At 34.3% G+C, this 14,702-nt stretch overlaps 3 protein-coding genes across 3 annotated transcripts in view; 1 reads left to right on the top strand and 2 right to left on the bottom strand.

Annotated features, from left to right (window-relative positions):
• The window catches only part of LOC136812304 (deleted in lung and esophageal cancer protein 1-like), a 94,562-nt gene extending 85,937 nt beyond the window's left edge, over positions 1-8,625 (top strand). Inside the window, exons 34-38 of the mRNA XM_067068801.1 lie at positions 5,265-5,453; positions 5,699-5,812; positions 6,536-6,689; positions 7,307-7,436; positions 7,921-8,625. Of these exons, the coding sequence (XP_066924902.1) occupies positions 5,265-5,453; positions 5,699-5,812; positions 6,536-6,689; positions 7,307-7,436; positions 7,921-8,047 (714 nt within the window). The 3' untranslated portion in view covers positions 8,048-8,625. The remainder of the gene's footprint in view (positions 1-5,264; positions 5,454-5,698; positions 5,813-6,535; positions 6,690-7,306; positions 7,437-7,920) is intronic.
• On the bottom strand, positions 70-4,846 carry LOC136812311 (E3 ubiquitin-protein ligase DZIP3-like). The gene is made up of 4 exons (XM_067068810.1): positions 4,788-4,846; positions 1,907-3,057; positions 996-1,238; positions 70-186 (listed from the first exon to the last, which is right to left on the bottom strand). The coding sequence occupies exons 2-4, from the start codon at positions 3,030-3,032 to the stop codon at positions 74-76; spliced, it is 1,482 nt and encodes a 493-aa protein (XP_066924911.1). The 5' UTR covers positions 3,033-3,057; positions 4,788-4,846; the 3' UTR covers positions 70-73.
• A 370-nt stretch (positions 8,626-8,995) lies between the features above and the next one.
• Positions 8,996-11,254, bottom strand: LOC136812319 (uncharacterized). Its single transcript, XM_067068817.1, has 2 exons — positions 10,866-11,254; positions 8,996-9,861 (listed from the first exon to the last, which is right to left on the bottom strand). Exons 1-2 carry the CDS (start codon positions 11,155-11,157, stop codon positions 9,053-9,055), a joined length of 1,101 nt encoding a protein of 366 aa, XP_066924918.1. The 5' UTR covers positions 11,158-11,254; the 3' UTR covers positions 8,996-9,052.
• Between the last annotated feature and the right edge of the window lie 3,448 nt (positions 11,255-14,702).

The raw sequence follows: 14,702 nt of genomic DNA, 5'->3' as shown, positions 1-14,702 counted from the left end.
CTCTATCTGAATTCGTCAGCTCTTCTTCGACCTCAGATTGCGGAAAGATTTTGAGATTAACGTACACTTCTTCTCATGGTACAGAGCAACTTGTACTGCCTGATAGGGAAAATGGTTGATGTACCAGACACTGAATAAGTTGATCGAGTAATTGGTTTCGTATTCTTTCTGACGCACTTGATATACCTGAAACAAAATAACATAAACTAGCGGTCAAAGACGACTTTTCACTAAACTTTAAGAGCAGGAACTTTCGCGGGCAGAAACTTTCGTGAATTTTCACTTTCGCGAATTTTACTTTTGGAACGAATTTAGCGGATATAATTTTCGCGAATTTTAGAATGTTATTTCATTTTGCAGGCAAAAAAGCGATAAAGATTCACAAAAACTGAAAACTGAGTATAAAATAACAAAAAAAGTGTACTTTTCGCGGGCAAAAATCGCGAAAGCTTCTGCCTGCGAAAGCTTCTGCCTGCGAAAGCTTCTGCCTGCGAAAGTTTCTACCCTTTATTTCATTAACTTCATTTAAGACAACACTTCTCATAATTTCGATAGCCGTCTCAGCCGTCGTGAATAAAGACAATTTAATTCTCAAATGCAAAGTTATGGAATCAGCTCTGATTAATGTGTTTAAAACACTACTTTCGTTTAATGATAAAGGTGTATAATTACATGGATTTGAATTTACGGTTAAAGTTTAAAATTTCGCTAAAAGTTTTGGTCGGGGATAAAAAAATTGGTGAACAACTTTGCGTTACTTCCCCCTTCCCCTGATAAAATCAGTGTAAACCTCACCTAGTTTTATGTTCAATGCCAGTTAAAACAACAAAAAATTCTGATTAGATTCTTTGACCAAAGAAATCACCTCTATCATAGTATATACCAATACCGTTGCTATGGTAGGAAGTATGTCAAATTTTTGCCATTTTACCATTTTTGCCCGGCAAGAAATTCTACCCTATGAAAAGAAAAGTGTTATGTAAACGGATGAATACCTTCAGTCACTAGTGTTGTTCTTTGAATCTCCTCAACCAAGGCTGTTTTACCAATCCTTTCTATCGTTCTCTTCAGTTGTGTCCAAGGAATGTTCTTAATCGAAAACATGGCGTCATCTTTCTTAGTATTTGGTAAATCAAGTCGAGTAAGGAAGTCGTCCAGCTGATCACCAAGATTCTCAATAATCATTCGTCGAACCTCCTCCAAGCAATAGTCATCATCATCATTCATTGAAGTGACTCCTGAAAGTTTCACAAATAAAATGTTATTCCGATAAGTTTTAAAATTGAGTTTGGTTATTTTTCACAGGATTTTGTTGGCAGGATGGAGAAAGCCAAGGTCAAATGACCTTTTTGCTGAAATTTTCGAATTGATAGTTAATCGACCTAATTAAAGCGAGTAACCAGGACGAATGTGTATCTCACCAAAAACTGGGATTTTACATTCTGTTACTGCGTATTAAAAAGACGAATGACAACCATCCGAGATCTAGGATAAAGCCGTATCAACCAACTCACAACAAACAAGCGTATAACAAACAAACGTATGATATAGACACAGACAGAGTGCCTGTTAATTTGTACAGATTTGGCAAGAAAACTCATTTCACTAATACTCATAGGTTACAGAAGAACTGTACACCACTAAAGTCATGTAATCTGCTCATCTGGTACTATTTGAATAGTATTGTGAAAGAACAAAAGGCGTCGATGGCCAAAATCTTAAGAATAAGTTAAGGCTTTGTGGACTCAAAAACATCCTTTTTCTCAGGTAAATGGTCAAAAATACTCACAAAATGGTCAAAATAAGAACATGTTAAGAACATTTTTATGCTTAAAACTCAAAAAGTTAAGAACATCCGAATGCTTCAAAAAATTTTGATGTTCTTATAAAAAGAACGTATACTGACTTGATTTTGCGTTTTGTACAAGGGTTATGTGTTCGATCTGACTGGTGAGCTTGTTCTCCATCCAGGCGACAACTTCTTTTTGTGTCGGAAAAGATGCTCTTAACTCATCTCGTGTTGCTTCCAAATCACACTCAAGCTTTGTAACAATTTCAATCTTCACTTCATCTAGATCGTATTTTTGATCTTCTTGTAGCGTTTTCACTGCGAGACACTCTTTTCCCAATTTTCCAATCGCCTCTTCGTTCACTCTTTGCTTGTTGCTTAGCACTGATATATTTTGTTGAAGGCTTGCAACTTTTTGCATCTGTTGTACTTGTTCATCCTTTCTATCTTCCATAACCTGATTTATTTTCTCAGACGCTTGATTTTGTTTTTCAATCTCTGAGTCAACGTGATTTCGAAGATCAGCGAGTGATTGGTTGTGTTGAGATTGATCGACTACCAATTTGTTGACATCTTGACGGAGGTCTGTGATTCTGTCCTGTTGTTGATCTAAATCAGGTTTTAAGCTGGCAACATAATTCTGGAGAGCCTGTAGAACAACTGGTAGTCTTTGATCAAGAGAGATATGTTTCAAGTAGTTTGTGTTATAAGTTGTATAACATAATCCTTGGATAATATCACACCCATCTCCCCATCTTTGCTCAAACTCGGGTTCTTTCATGTTTTTTATATCTTCTGGATGGTTGATACCATTTCGCCACTCTCTACCACGAATGACAAACGCGCCCTTACAAAAATCCGTTTCTGGCGGTATTCTTCTCCACCCGGTCGCAGGGGCGGGAAGTGTGGTGCATTCTGCGATCAATATCACGAGGAGCGTCACATCGAATTTTTCTGAGTCTGTTTCGTTACTGTTTGGAGGTAAAAGGAGGTCGTATTGTGCTTTATCGATTACTTTTTGTCGTTTTAGACGTTGGAGAGTTTGGAGGTGAGTTGTAGAAAATTCATGGTATAGTGCTTTAGGGTCTTCAGGAAGCCCGATGTAACTTTGATCGCCGTCTTTGTTGTGAAAAACATGAAGAAGACCTTCTTTTAACGGTTCTTGTTCAAATGTCACCAATCGTAAATAATATTGTAGTTTATTGATTGCATCTGCGACTGACGTGTACTGAGAGGTAGCCATCGTGTTATTCTCATGAGCGGACAAACTAAAATAAAAGATGAGAATTCAAAAATCTTAATCTTAATGACCTCCGAGAATAGATCTTATTGGAGTTTTTGATTTTTTTCAAAAAGCATGCATTGTGGGATTGTTTCGGGAGTATTACAATAGAATTCCCTGGAGGAATTCCTAAAAGATTTCTATTGTATTACTCCCGAAACAATTCCACAATGCATCGCTTTTTTAGAAGAATCAAAAACTCCGATATGATCTATTGAGATGTTGAAAAATCTTGAATATATAGGGCTACCCTATGATTTGATTAATACTATGACAATTTGAAAATTATTGAATAAGATGTTGCATTGTGCTCATATATTGTTTGAAAATGAGGCTTTGTCACTTTAATATAGTCATATTCGAAATGTACCTTATCGTCCCTTTTTACGCTGACCTGTAGCGGATTAAAAGCGGAGTTAATATTTGACGAAATTGAGTAGTGGCGAATCAAGGGCGTTAACTTAAGGGCTTTGACCATAGTGAATTTTTCATATTTGCCATTTACATAATATAGATTTCTGCCTGATGTAGCCAAAGAACTATGGCATGTTATACATTTTCTGTTAGGCCAACTATTCCTGAATTTGGAAATTTAAAAATCACAATGGAAAATTTTGATGAAGAAGAAAATGAAGACTTTTGTGAATAACAGTATTTCAACTTTGAAGACCTTATTTTCGGCGAAGAAAAAAAATTTGGAAAACATTTTTGCGTTAGAAGGTGTATCTTTAACCATACTACTAGCAAGTAGCTGTCGCTATGAATGCCCCGCGAACGCATTATCGAGAATGAACGTTTGCAGGCCGCATTCCACATAGACTAGATGCTTATAAACTAGATGCTTATAAGAAAAATGAAACTTTTGAAAAAATATTCTTGAAAGACAGCCATATACCTTTCGGTAATTTGTTCTTACAAAGTAAGAAAAATGAATATGCTCATATTGTGCGCTGTCCCTTGTTTACTTTGTAAGAATTAATTACCGAAAGGTGTGTCACCGTCTATCAAGAGTTATTGATTTGGTTCTTATAAAGTATATGCTTATAAGAAAAATAAATATGCTCATATTGTGCGCGTCCCTGTTTTACTTTGTAAGAACTAAAAATCAATACAAGTCGCAACAAAATAGATAAAACAATAGGTGCGCACGAGCATTATTTAACTCAGAATCGGAAAAAAACATCAACGACATGAATATTTTTCTGGCGAGCAAGTCCGCTACGTGAAGCAACAAAAGCCCCTGCGGGGCAAAAAAAAAGATTTTCGGAAAATTTTTGTAAAAGTTTCTTTGTCTCAAAATCTTGAAAATAGAGGTTTTTGACCAATTCTTCATCCCAATTTTTCGTACAAAAAGAGTCATAACTTTTGATAAATCAATTTAGAAAAATTTTCCGAAAATTTTAAAATAGTTAATTTCTTTACGGACAATTTAAAAAAGATTCGAAAAAAAGGTTAATTACCCATTGAAACTTAGCATTTTTTGTATAAGAGGGTAATATAACATTTGATTAACGTCTTTTTATAGTTCATAACGTCATTCTTGTAATTAAATTCTTAATTACTCTTATAGAATAAATTTCCAAACAACTTGTGAAAGCAATTTTTTGTTAAAAAGTGCCAAGACACCCAAAACAAAAGTTTTATCTTCAAATCCCTTTAACAAATTTTTTGACTTTGGTCAGAGCTTAAGACTAGATAAAAAAGATCAATACTCACTTTTTATTCAGGTCTTTTTCAAACCATGTAGAATTGTTGGTAGAACCATGTTGGTTGTATGATTTTAATCTTTGTCAATCTAATCAGAGAAATGCAATTCAGTGAAAAAAACATTCATTCCCTTCTCCCAAGCATCAAAAATATATATCTCATTCAAATAACTTGGTAAACATCATTATCATATCCCGGTTAAGCTTTTTGAGCTTTGTTCTGATTTTTTAGTTTAATAGAATAATTTCAATTACCTCAAACCCTCGAATTAAAGAAATTAAATCTCATCACTATCCCGTAGCATAGCAACAGATTGTTGAAAGTTTTCGTAAGCAACGTTTTTAAAAAGGCATGACTAATCTGAGACAAGCATGTTACTGGACTATCAAAAAGAGAAAATAATTATATTTTATATTTTAAAACTTAAAATCAAAACTACACTGAACCCCCTGAAAACAAGATATTGCATTTATTGATTTATTTCAGCTCCGAGAGAAGGTTTCCTTGTCACGCCGCTTCGTGCTTAGCAACAGAAGTGGAACAACAATCACTTTCGGCTGCCGTATCAATGAACCATTCGAAATGGCGGTCACAAAAGACAAGATGGCGGCTCATTCGAAGAAAGGAAAGACCGAGAAAAATAAATTCACTTTGAAACCGAATCAGAATTTAGAGGTACAGTTTGCTTGATGTCTTTAATATCTACTTTGTAATATTACAAAAATAAAGAAAATTTTATTTGAAAAAAGGGGTCTTTAAAATACAGGAATGATAACCTTCAAGGTAACCCCAGTGATTTGTGAAAGAAGCATTAATAATAATAGCATATAAAGTTTAACTCCCTTCGAAATGTTTTCTTTTGTACTATACACTATATTTTTCAGGAAAAACGACCCCCTAAACTTTCCTTGTCCCCATAGTTTCGTGTTTGGCTTCACATGACACCAGTTCTGGTGAAAAAGAATGCTATTGATGAAAAGATGGTCACACTGACTGAAGATTTGATCGTTTCTTTTGATGACAAAGGAGTACAGGTGAATTTATTCATTAAGTTCAAAGTAATACACCTTTTCGACCGTAGTCGCGCGGTCAGACGCGTGCCACTTTATTATTTAATTTACCACCCTGAAATCGATCCAGTCCTTTTTTACACCTTTTTCTATTGCCTGTAGGTGCGAAAAAAAGAATGGGACGGTTTTAGGGTGGTAAAACGGGCAAAATAATGCTTGCGTGGCAATTGGCGGCTACGGGCGAAAAGGTGTATTAAAATGCTATAGTTAATTTGCAGTGGTGTCTCTACATGTTGCAATACACGTTTTATTGTAAGAACATCCAAAATTTTCGAAGCCATTGGATGTTCTTAACTTTTTAAGTTTTGAGCCCAAAAATGTTCTTAACATGTTCTTATTACCAAAATTTTGTGAGTATTTTAGAGTTTGCAAAGACTTAAAATGTTCTTAACTTGTTCTTAATATTTTGCCCCTCGAAGCCTTTTGTTCTTATATGGTTTGTTCTTATAAAAAAACATGTAATAATAGATAAATAGCTTATCAGTTATCACAAAGAGAAAAAGACTGGGCTTGCTGTTTTTGGGTGAACTTACGGTAAAAAGGTGCAGTGCAATCAAATATTTACGGTGATTTATTTTTATATTTTCTTCTGCATTCTAGTATTAAGTCCTAAACTATGGCGTAACAGGTCCTTGCGAGAACAGCAATACGTCTGTTTAAAGAATAGTTCATTTCTACTCATTCCAGAGCTACCCGATGACTTGCTTGATGCACTACCCGATCTTAGAACTTCCTCAAAAGTTGATTGACTTCGGTGTTTGCTTTGTTGGTCAACGAAGAGAGTTGATGTTGAAAATCACCAACAGCTCAAAAGCTTTACTCTACTGGAAGATCGCTATTGGTATGCAGTTGCTTCATTCCAGATTGACAAACTATCAAACACTTTCAATATTATATATAATATTTAACAGGGTTCCCGATAAAGATTCCGGAATGGTGTCGGGAAAGTTTTCCCAGAATTAACCAGTCCAGCCACTTTATATATAAAGTGGCTGGACTGGTTAATTCTGGGAAAACTTTCCCGACACCATTCCGGAATCTTTATCGGGAACCCTGTTAAAAATAGTTGTTGAAATGCTTGGACAACTTGTGGGTACTTAAGGACTGACTGTGTAGTGAAGTTAATTTTTCACCTACCCATAGTCTTACTCTTTCTCTATTAACAGTGGAAGTAAGAAAGTTTTCCTGGTGATGAGAAAATATTTCAGTTCCACAGTACGTTATCAACGAGAAAATTAGAGAATTAGTTTTGTTTCAATTCCACTGAAAAGCCAATAGAATGAATTGAGGGCAGTATACAGACACTCGTCTATAGATTTCGAGCTTTCACCTTTAAGAACTTACCAAACTGGCACACAACGTTGTTTCAACCTCCACCTAACGTTATATGGACGTTGTAAACATTAGATAAACATTGAAACAACTTTGTGTGCAAAATACTTCATCTTTTTGTTCTAGACAAAACATGTTCACAGACAGCACGTGACGTGTTCAAACTAGACACCAGTACTTTTTGTCACTCCAACAAAACGAATTCCTTCATCGAGGCTGAACATTCTGATGAGGTCATTATCCAATTCCTCGCAAAGTGAGTACACTTTTGATTATCTTTCCAACAAAGTAAATCTTTTTTGATGAGCCTGATGTGTGGCGTTTAACATAAACTTTAATAATTTTAAGATCAATTCGAAAATTGCACTCGTTATCATGTGATTACATATACTAATCTTTTGATTACATCATTATACTTTAATTGTTTTTTGGGTTGAGGCTTATGTTCTTTAGTTTTGCAAGCTCGCCCGAGATTAAGTTTCTAATTTTTAAAAAGTTTTATATCCTATCTAAACTTTTTTTATAAAGAATTCCAAAAATTTTCAAAGCCTAAGGATGCTCTCGTCGTTTTAAGCCTAAAAATGTTCTTGAAATTAAACCATTTTGTGATAATTTTGTGCAATTTCCTAAGACACGTGTTTTTGAAAGTCCGCGAAGTTTTAATTGCGTAACTTGTTTCTGATATTTTGGTCATTAATATTATCTTTACGTATTGCAATCAATCCATCTCTCTTTTTCAGGCATAATATCGAGTACGAATGTCGAGTTATTGTCACATCAATTTTCCACGAACTCTTTTTGAAGTCCAAAGGATCGGTCATCACAGTTCGTGGTCAAGGTTCTTATGATGAAGGCACCAGGGAGTAATTATCGAGTTATACCGAGTTGTTGTAAAATCGTCGAGTTGAAGAACCCGGTTTCGCACAATCATTTGCTAACCATTGCGATCCATAGATCAACAATTCTAGACTTTCTACGTATTAAAGGATGTCTTAAATTAAATCGCCGTGGAGACAAAAAAGCTGTAACGTTTGAAAAAATTCAACTTAGATAGCGGGATCTGTGAAAATGTGCCGGTTAGAGGAATTGAAAATTAAAGTTCAATCATTCATATCTTGACCGCAAAATATGCTAAGTCATTCGAATTCAAATAAAACTTCTTTTTCTGACTGCAGATTATTGTGAGACAGACTTTAAAGTTGTTTGACTTGTTTATGACATCCTTGTAAAGCTTAAGTTAATTTTAAATTCTATTTTGATATCACAACTCGAGATGAGATCAAAATCAACATTTGTAAATATATATTTGTAATAAGTTAACTTATTTTGTTAAATTCAGTGTGGCCTGATTGAGGTGTGTAAATAATTTTCGATTTTCAGATTTTTAATATATTTTGTTGGATGTGATTTTTTTTTTTTTTTCAAAATATAAATGAAAATTGTATAAAATAATTTGGAAATTGCTTTTTTTTTCACTCTCACAATATGTTGGAATTTCTACTGAAAATAGTTCACATGCTATCTTTTGATTTTAGTGTAGATAAAATGAAAAAGATCAACGATAATAAACAACTTCATGATCTACAACATCACTACAAAACTCCATGGAAGTAAAAATCACCATTTCACTCTCATCTTGGTTCCTGGATATTTAATGGCTCTCTGGGAATGATCGGTAAGATAATATCAGTATTAGCATTGAATGAAAATCGAACCTTCATCATTAAAAAAAATATTCGACAAGATGGGTTTTTCCAGAAAAAAACCGAAAAATAGACCCCCTCAACAGGGGGTATACGGTTTTTTCTGGAAAGCTAATTTCCTGATGACTTCTACAACTAACTACCAACAGTAATGTCGGTAAAGAATTTCTCACACCAAGTTGTTTTTCACTTGGTGACGCACTGATAGACCTGGAGATAAAATCATAGTATCGGTTTTCAGAGTGTGTTTACGTCTCCACATGTCCATTGTACTTCTATCTTGAGTTTCATTCGACTTCAACAACAAACCATACCATAAATTCAATAATAGAATCTTATAATAACGAAAAATGCTTCGTTTTCGGATGATGTATATAAAGCTATCTAGACCAGCATTGAGTAGCATTGGCACATGTCCCCATGGACTGTATTTTGAATAGAGGTCAGATTTAGTATCTGAGTCGTTTGTAAAAATCTGGAATGAAATGACTCCAAATAAAATTCCATTCGGCATGTAACAAACTACTAACGCTGTTGAAATGAGCAATAAAGTTCCGATCGCTTTCTTTTGGTTGATTATATGTCTTCGTGTGAGCTTATCAGTGGAATCTGCCATACGGTTTACAGTATTTGTCTCGAAACGGCGCTTCATTTTCATGTATAAAACTCCATTCAGCGCGCCATTGGATACAGATAGCCCTAAACACATCAGAGTCACAATCAACATGAATATACCAAGAAAAATGGATAGCTGAACCGTCTGTGAAGAAATGACATAGAAAATGGTCAGGGCTAGTGATAACAGGAATTGTAATCCGAATATTAGTAACTGGGTGTGTCCGCTGACTTTCCGCATCGGTTTTTCGATGGAGAGATACCGTAATATGGACATGGTGAAAATAGTGTTCATTGCCATAAGAGGTGTTAATGCGTTCAAGAATGCTTGTAATCCAACTTGGAAACACGATGCATTTTGACCTAGAAATTATAGAAAGAGTCAATATTTAACATGGAGTAATCTAGGACATAAACGGGATGAGCTGGAGTTTTTACAAGATACTTCACTAATTGGTCATTTAAAGTGATAGAGATGGCGCGTTCTTTAGAAAAAGTAATTCTTAAAGATTCTTTTATTATTTATTACATCTTAACGACCAACCAAATCAAATAAGAGCTTGTAAAAACTCCAGCTTGTCCCACATAAACAGGCTTTCAATTGTTTTCACGGGGCCAACGGTCTGCCAGCTCGGCTATCTATGAACTAAATACACGTTGTTGTTTTTTTAAGAAACACACTTTTAAGAAACATGAGGCTCAGAATGCCTAAAAACTAAGAAACATCTAAGAAACATGCTGAGGCTGAGAATGAGAAAATAGCATTTTTTAATTCGTTTTTTTTAAGAACTTTCCAATCAAGGTTCCAGAAATATACATACATAACAGTTTGAAACACTTGAGAAAGTCAAAAAATCTATATAGAAGATAGGAAAGTACCGTAGATTAGTCAATTAGACTATTGTATTATCGACATGCGTCCTTTAAGCTTGACAAAGTTTAGAAACATGTAAGAAACATTTAAGGCTCAAAAGCCCGATTTCTTAAGAAACATTGAGGCTGCTTGGTAAAACTAGTTTCTTAAAAAAAAAAAACGTGTAGAACAATTGAAAGGGAGGAAATTCGATCTAGGAGCTATTGGTTTCAGGCGCTGACGCCTTGAGAAATTAAGATGAAGAGAAAGTTTTGTCATTCGTCCAGTATGGTATGGATAAATAAAAGCCACTACTCTTGAGTTCTGTGAGTTTGACCCAGTAAAAAGCGGGTTTTTGATGAATGTTTTTGTAAACATCTGCCTGATGGATGTAATGGTAAGAGTACAAATTGAATCTGAGGAGGTTAGTTTGTTACATCGTTAAATTAAGAGGGGAAATTAACAAATTCTGTCACAAATATTGATTTCCCTCAATCAAAAATGCACTACATACCTAGAATGATCATTGCTATCTGATTAGGTATGATAAAGAGACCTGTTGACAAATCAATGACTGAGAGATAGAGGAACATTTTATTGGTGGAGGAATATCCATTCTTGGAGGTCTTTCGAACACCAAAGATGAGAAGGATGTTGGAAGTGACAATGAAGATGAAAATGATGATGAGTATAATGATCAGTAGTTTGTGGTGTTCACCAGTAATGTCTTGGTGGCGGAAAACGTGGTAACACTCTGTGGTGAATGTTGGTGGTAGTGGTGGTGAGGTGTTATTGCTGTGTACCATTATTTGTAACAAATCTAAGGTATCTTGCAGTATGTTATAAATGTCAAGCAATGCTCAATTTAACGACAAGTCTATGATTCTCCTCTTTAGATAAATTAACAATTTTAGATTTCTGTTCCTTGGTGATTAATAGTGTCGATGTTGTCGAGGGTTGTTATTTCTCATAAATTAATATATCCTTCCTGGTGAATATGAGGTTAGTTTTCAAAAAAAAAAATTGATTTTTTTCGTTCGAGCAGTGTGTATAAAATATCACGTATGTCCTTCAGAAAAGCACTATAGTGCCCTAAAATCACGAATCGCAACAACTGCTCTATAAAAATTCTCGCTGATAATGATCTTACTGTTATTTCAAATGATCCAGTTCCAAGAAGGTTTGTCTGGATGTGGATGTGACTTCGTACAACAAGATTCAAGCACGTACGTTCTTTTCCATATATCAAAACTTTTTTATCAAAGCACATAATATTTTACATCGATCCTCTTACATTTTTTCTCTAAAAAACATCAGTCGATTTTGTTTCAACTTATCAGCTATAAGATGTGGCTTATGAGCTGTTCTACCAACTAAATTACATATTTCACAAACGATAAACACACTATTGGTTTTATAATCGATCAAAGAAAAATGGTTTCCTTTCGGAAATCTTGGATAATTTCTTCTTCGAGCAAGTGATGTCTCCAATGACTATTGCTCTGAACTAAGGAAAAAAATGTAAAATAAATTGTCAAAGTTTGTTTTATATTTTTCTATCCTTCTTTTGTCTTAAAGTAGAAATTGAATTCATAACATAATTATTTTTCTAACAAAGTTATCATTTCCCGGCGCTTCTATTTCATATCTAGGAATCTTCCCTTCATTCAATTTTTCAAAATATTTTAAAAAATTCTTTGGATAAAGTTTTCTTATATAACGGCCTTATGTCCAGCTTCAAATGATTGTATTTTTGACGGTCAACCCTTGCTTATCAAACATGTAAAGGTTCTTAAAGTACAAGTTTTCAAAATAACGGGGAACCATATGGCTCTCCAACTTCAAATTCCAGGAGGGATTCTCACTTCTTTCCCTCTCTTCTCTTTATTAATTGTCAGCTTGTTCAAAATCTTCAAAGAGAAGCAAAAATACTGAGTGAACTCTGTAAGATGTCTGTAGTTGATTACGACATACTTCTCTTTTAAACAAGTGTTCCCGTTTCATAACAAGACAGTGGCTTCTTATTGTTAAATTCTGCTGATGTAAGCAAAAAATGTTTTTTCTCTCGCTCTTTCTGGCCAATCTTGGTCCACTACCGTGTCAATCCAACGATGTAAAAATAATAGATAACCAACTACCTCTAGAAGGCAATTCTCCCAAGAGAACAACCATTGTTTTCCTATTGAAATGAGCACTCTATTAAAAAGCTCTGTGTGCAGTGCGTGTTATGTTTCTAGCTAGATTTTGACACACTTTTTGACATCCACTGAATTGATAGAAAATTGAATTGTTATTTACTGCAAATTTTGGAATTTTTTTCAAAAGATAAAGGTACCAATCTTTAGACAAATTGTTTTTTTATAAGAACGTCAAAAATTTTCGAAGCCTTCGAATGTTCTTAGTTTTTTGGATTTGAAGCCTGAAAATGTTCTTAAAATGTTCTTATTTTCAGCTAGACCGGAACTGGCTAATTTTCAGCATTTTTTGAGCATTTTGATGTAATTTCTTAAGAAATTGCATGTTTTTAAGTCTCCAAAGCCTTAGTTTGTTCTTAGAATGTTCTTAAATTTTTGGGCCTTGAAGCCTTATGTTCTTATATAGTTTGTTCTTATAAAAAAAAACGTGTAATCTTTATCTGGATAAATAAACGTTCATAAAATGCTGTTATCTGAAAAATATATGTGTGATTTGAAATGCGATATCTCACGTATGAAAAGTGCATGAAGGTTGCATGATACAAAATAAACAGATGAATGTTTATAGAACAATAATATCTAATTAAAATTTGTTTTCTGTGAGGCTGCCTATATGAAAATACACTTTTTCTAACCTAAATTTCGGAAAAATATACATCACGTGATCGATTCTGTCCAATAGAAGGTTGCAAATGAAGCAAGTTTTATTTAATTGCACTTTTTACGATGCAAAATGTCATTAATATTTTTACAACCGTAACACGGATGTTTTTTGAGAATCGAGGCAAGTTGGTTATCTATTATTTTTACATCGTTGGTCAATCCAACGTGAAAAAGTTTGTAAATTAAAATTAATGAGTAAGCAAACGATGTCACCCTTATTTAAAAACAAAACCTTTAAGGAGGCATAAATTTTAAAATTTTTATCAATGTTTTGAAAAACACAAAACCAGGGGATTAATTTCTCATACCCTGGCGCTTTGATTTTGATACCATTTTGATACCAAAATACTTCTCTTAAACGAGTACAAAGGGTTCAGGACGAACTGCGTTTGCTATCAGCTCTACCGTTTCAAGGGGATTGGGTCCAAGTTCACTATGATAGGAAGCAACTAATGAAGATAGCTATCTACGACATCACGTGATACATAAACACTTGCTCAAACCCTAGATTGATTTGGGCTAAGCCTTATTTTTTGTTGGCAATTTTGAGCCTAAAATGTTCGATAATAGACCTTTTCATAAATTATGTCACGAACATCACTTGCCTCGTATTCAAAAAATTACCATTGTGATTATGTCCCTTGAGACATTAAATATTTTTTTATGAATAAAGTAGTTTTATTAGAATCCGTGGGGAGTTAATCACCTTGGTAATAATTTCAAAACGATACAAGTGATGTTCTTGACAAAATTTATGAAAAGGTCTATTTTAAGCGAATTCGGCTACTAATCTCTTCAATTCCCAGGCTGGCCTTTTTCTTGCAATGTTCTTATTACCTAACGGTTGAGGGTTGTTGGGAAAGTGAGTTGTTGGTAAAGTGAGTTAATTTTCTGTGAAATTTTTTAAATCAAAATAATGAAGTGTCTTTATGTAGAAAATTTACAAATAAGTTCTTATAGTGTTAGATTACAACAATGGGAAAATCAAAAATTTACAAATAATTAATTTTGAGACTCTTTTTCGGCGAGATATGACAAATTTGTCTTTTTCTCAATATTTTTTGTCTCTTTAACCCTTTAAGTGTCCGTTAAGTCGTTTTTCTTCTAAGTTTTTTAAGGAAATCGCTAGTTCAAACTTTAAAGGCTTATATCTCCAGATCTAGAAAGAGTTAGGAGTTCGTTCATAGCTCATTGGATAGCTTATAGTCTCCTCTTTCTTTTAGGTGCCGTCAGAAAGGTTGGGGTGGGCGGAGTGCACGTTGGCTAAGGGGGGTAGTTTAGGGGAATTAAGCAGTCCAGCACGATTCCGGATGACCTCACTGAATGACAGAAAGGTGCCCAGTGGTAAAACTTCAAAGCTATTCGCTAGAGGACAGAATGAAGTAAAACAGGGCAAAATTTGGAGGTTCTTTGATGACCCGTTAACCAAAAAGGGTCAAAATCTCAAAAAAGTGGATTTTTGTCAAATTTTTGCATTTTTTTTTTACTTTTTT

Source organism: Clytia hemisphaerica, unplaced genomic scaffold, assembly GCF_902728285.1.
Source record: "Clytia hemisphaerica strain Z4C2 unplaced genomic scaffold, Clytia hemisphaerica genome assembly, whole genome shotgun sequence".
Taxonomy (NCBI): Eukaryota; Metazoa; Cnidaria; class Hydrozoa; order Leptothecata; family Clytiidae; genus Clytia; species Clytia hemisphaerica.
Note: the sequence above shows the minus strand (reverse complement) of the source record. Positions and strands in the feature narration are given on the sequence as shown.

Bases quoted from the DNA above. Each gene is read 5' to 3' on its own strand.
- LOC136812311 (XM_067068810.1), bottom strand. From the start codon at position 3,032: ATGGCTACCTCTCAGTACACGTCAGTCGCAGATGCAATCAATAAACTA. The intron at 1,239-1,906 runs GTCAGTATACGT...TGAAACTTTCAG, and splicing joins TGTACAAAACGCAAAATCAA to GAGTCACTTCAATGAATGAT. The intron at 187-995 runs GTATTCATCCGT...ATTTTGTTTCAG, and splicing joins AACAACACTAGTGACTGAAG to GTATATCAAGTGCGTCAGAA.
- LOC136812319 (XM_067068817.1), bottom strand. From the start codon at position 11,157: ATGGTACACAGCAATAACACCTCACCACCACTACCACCAACATTCACC. The intron at 9,862-10,865 runs GTATGTAGTGCA...TATAATTTCTAG, and splicing joins GATAGCAATGATCATTCTAG to GTCAAAATGCATCGTGTTTC.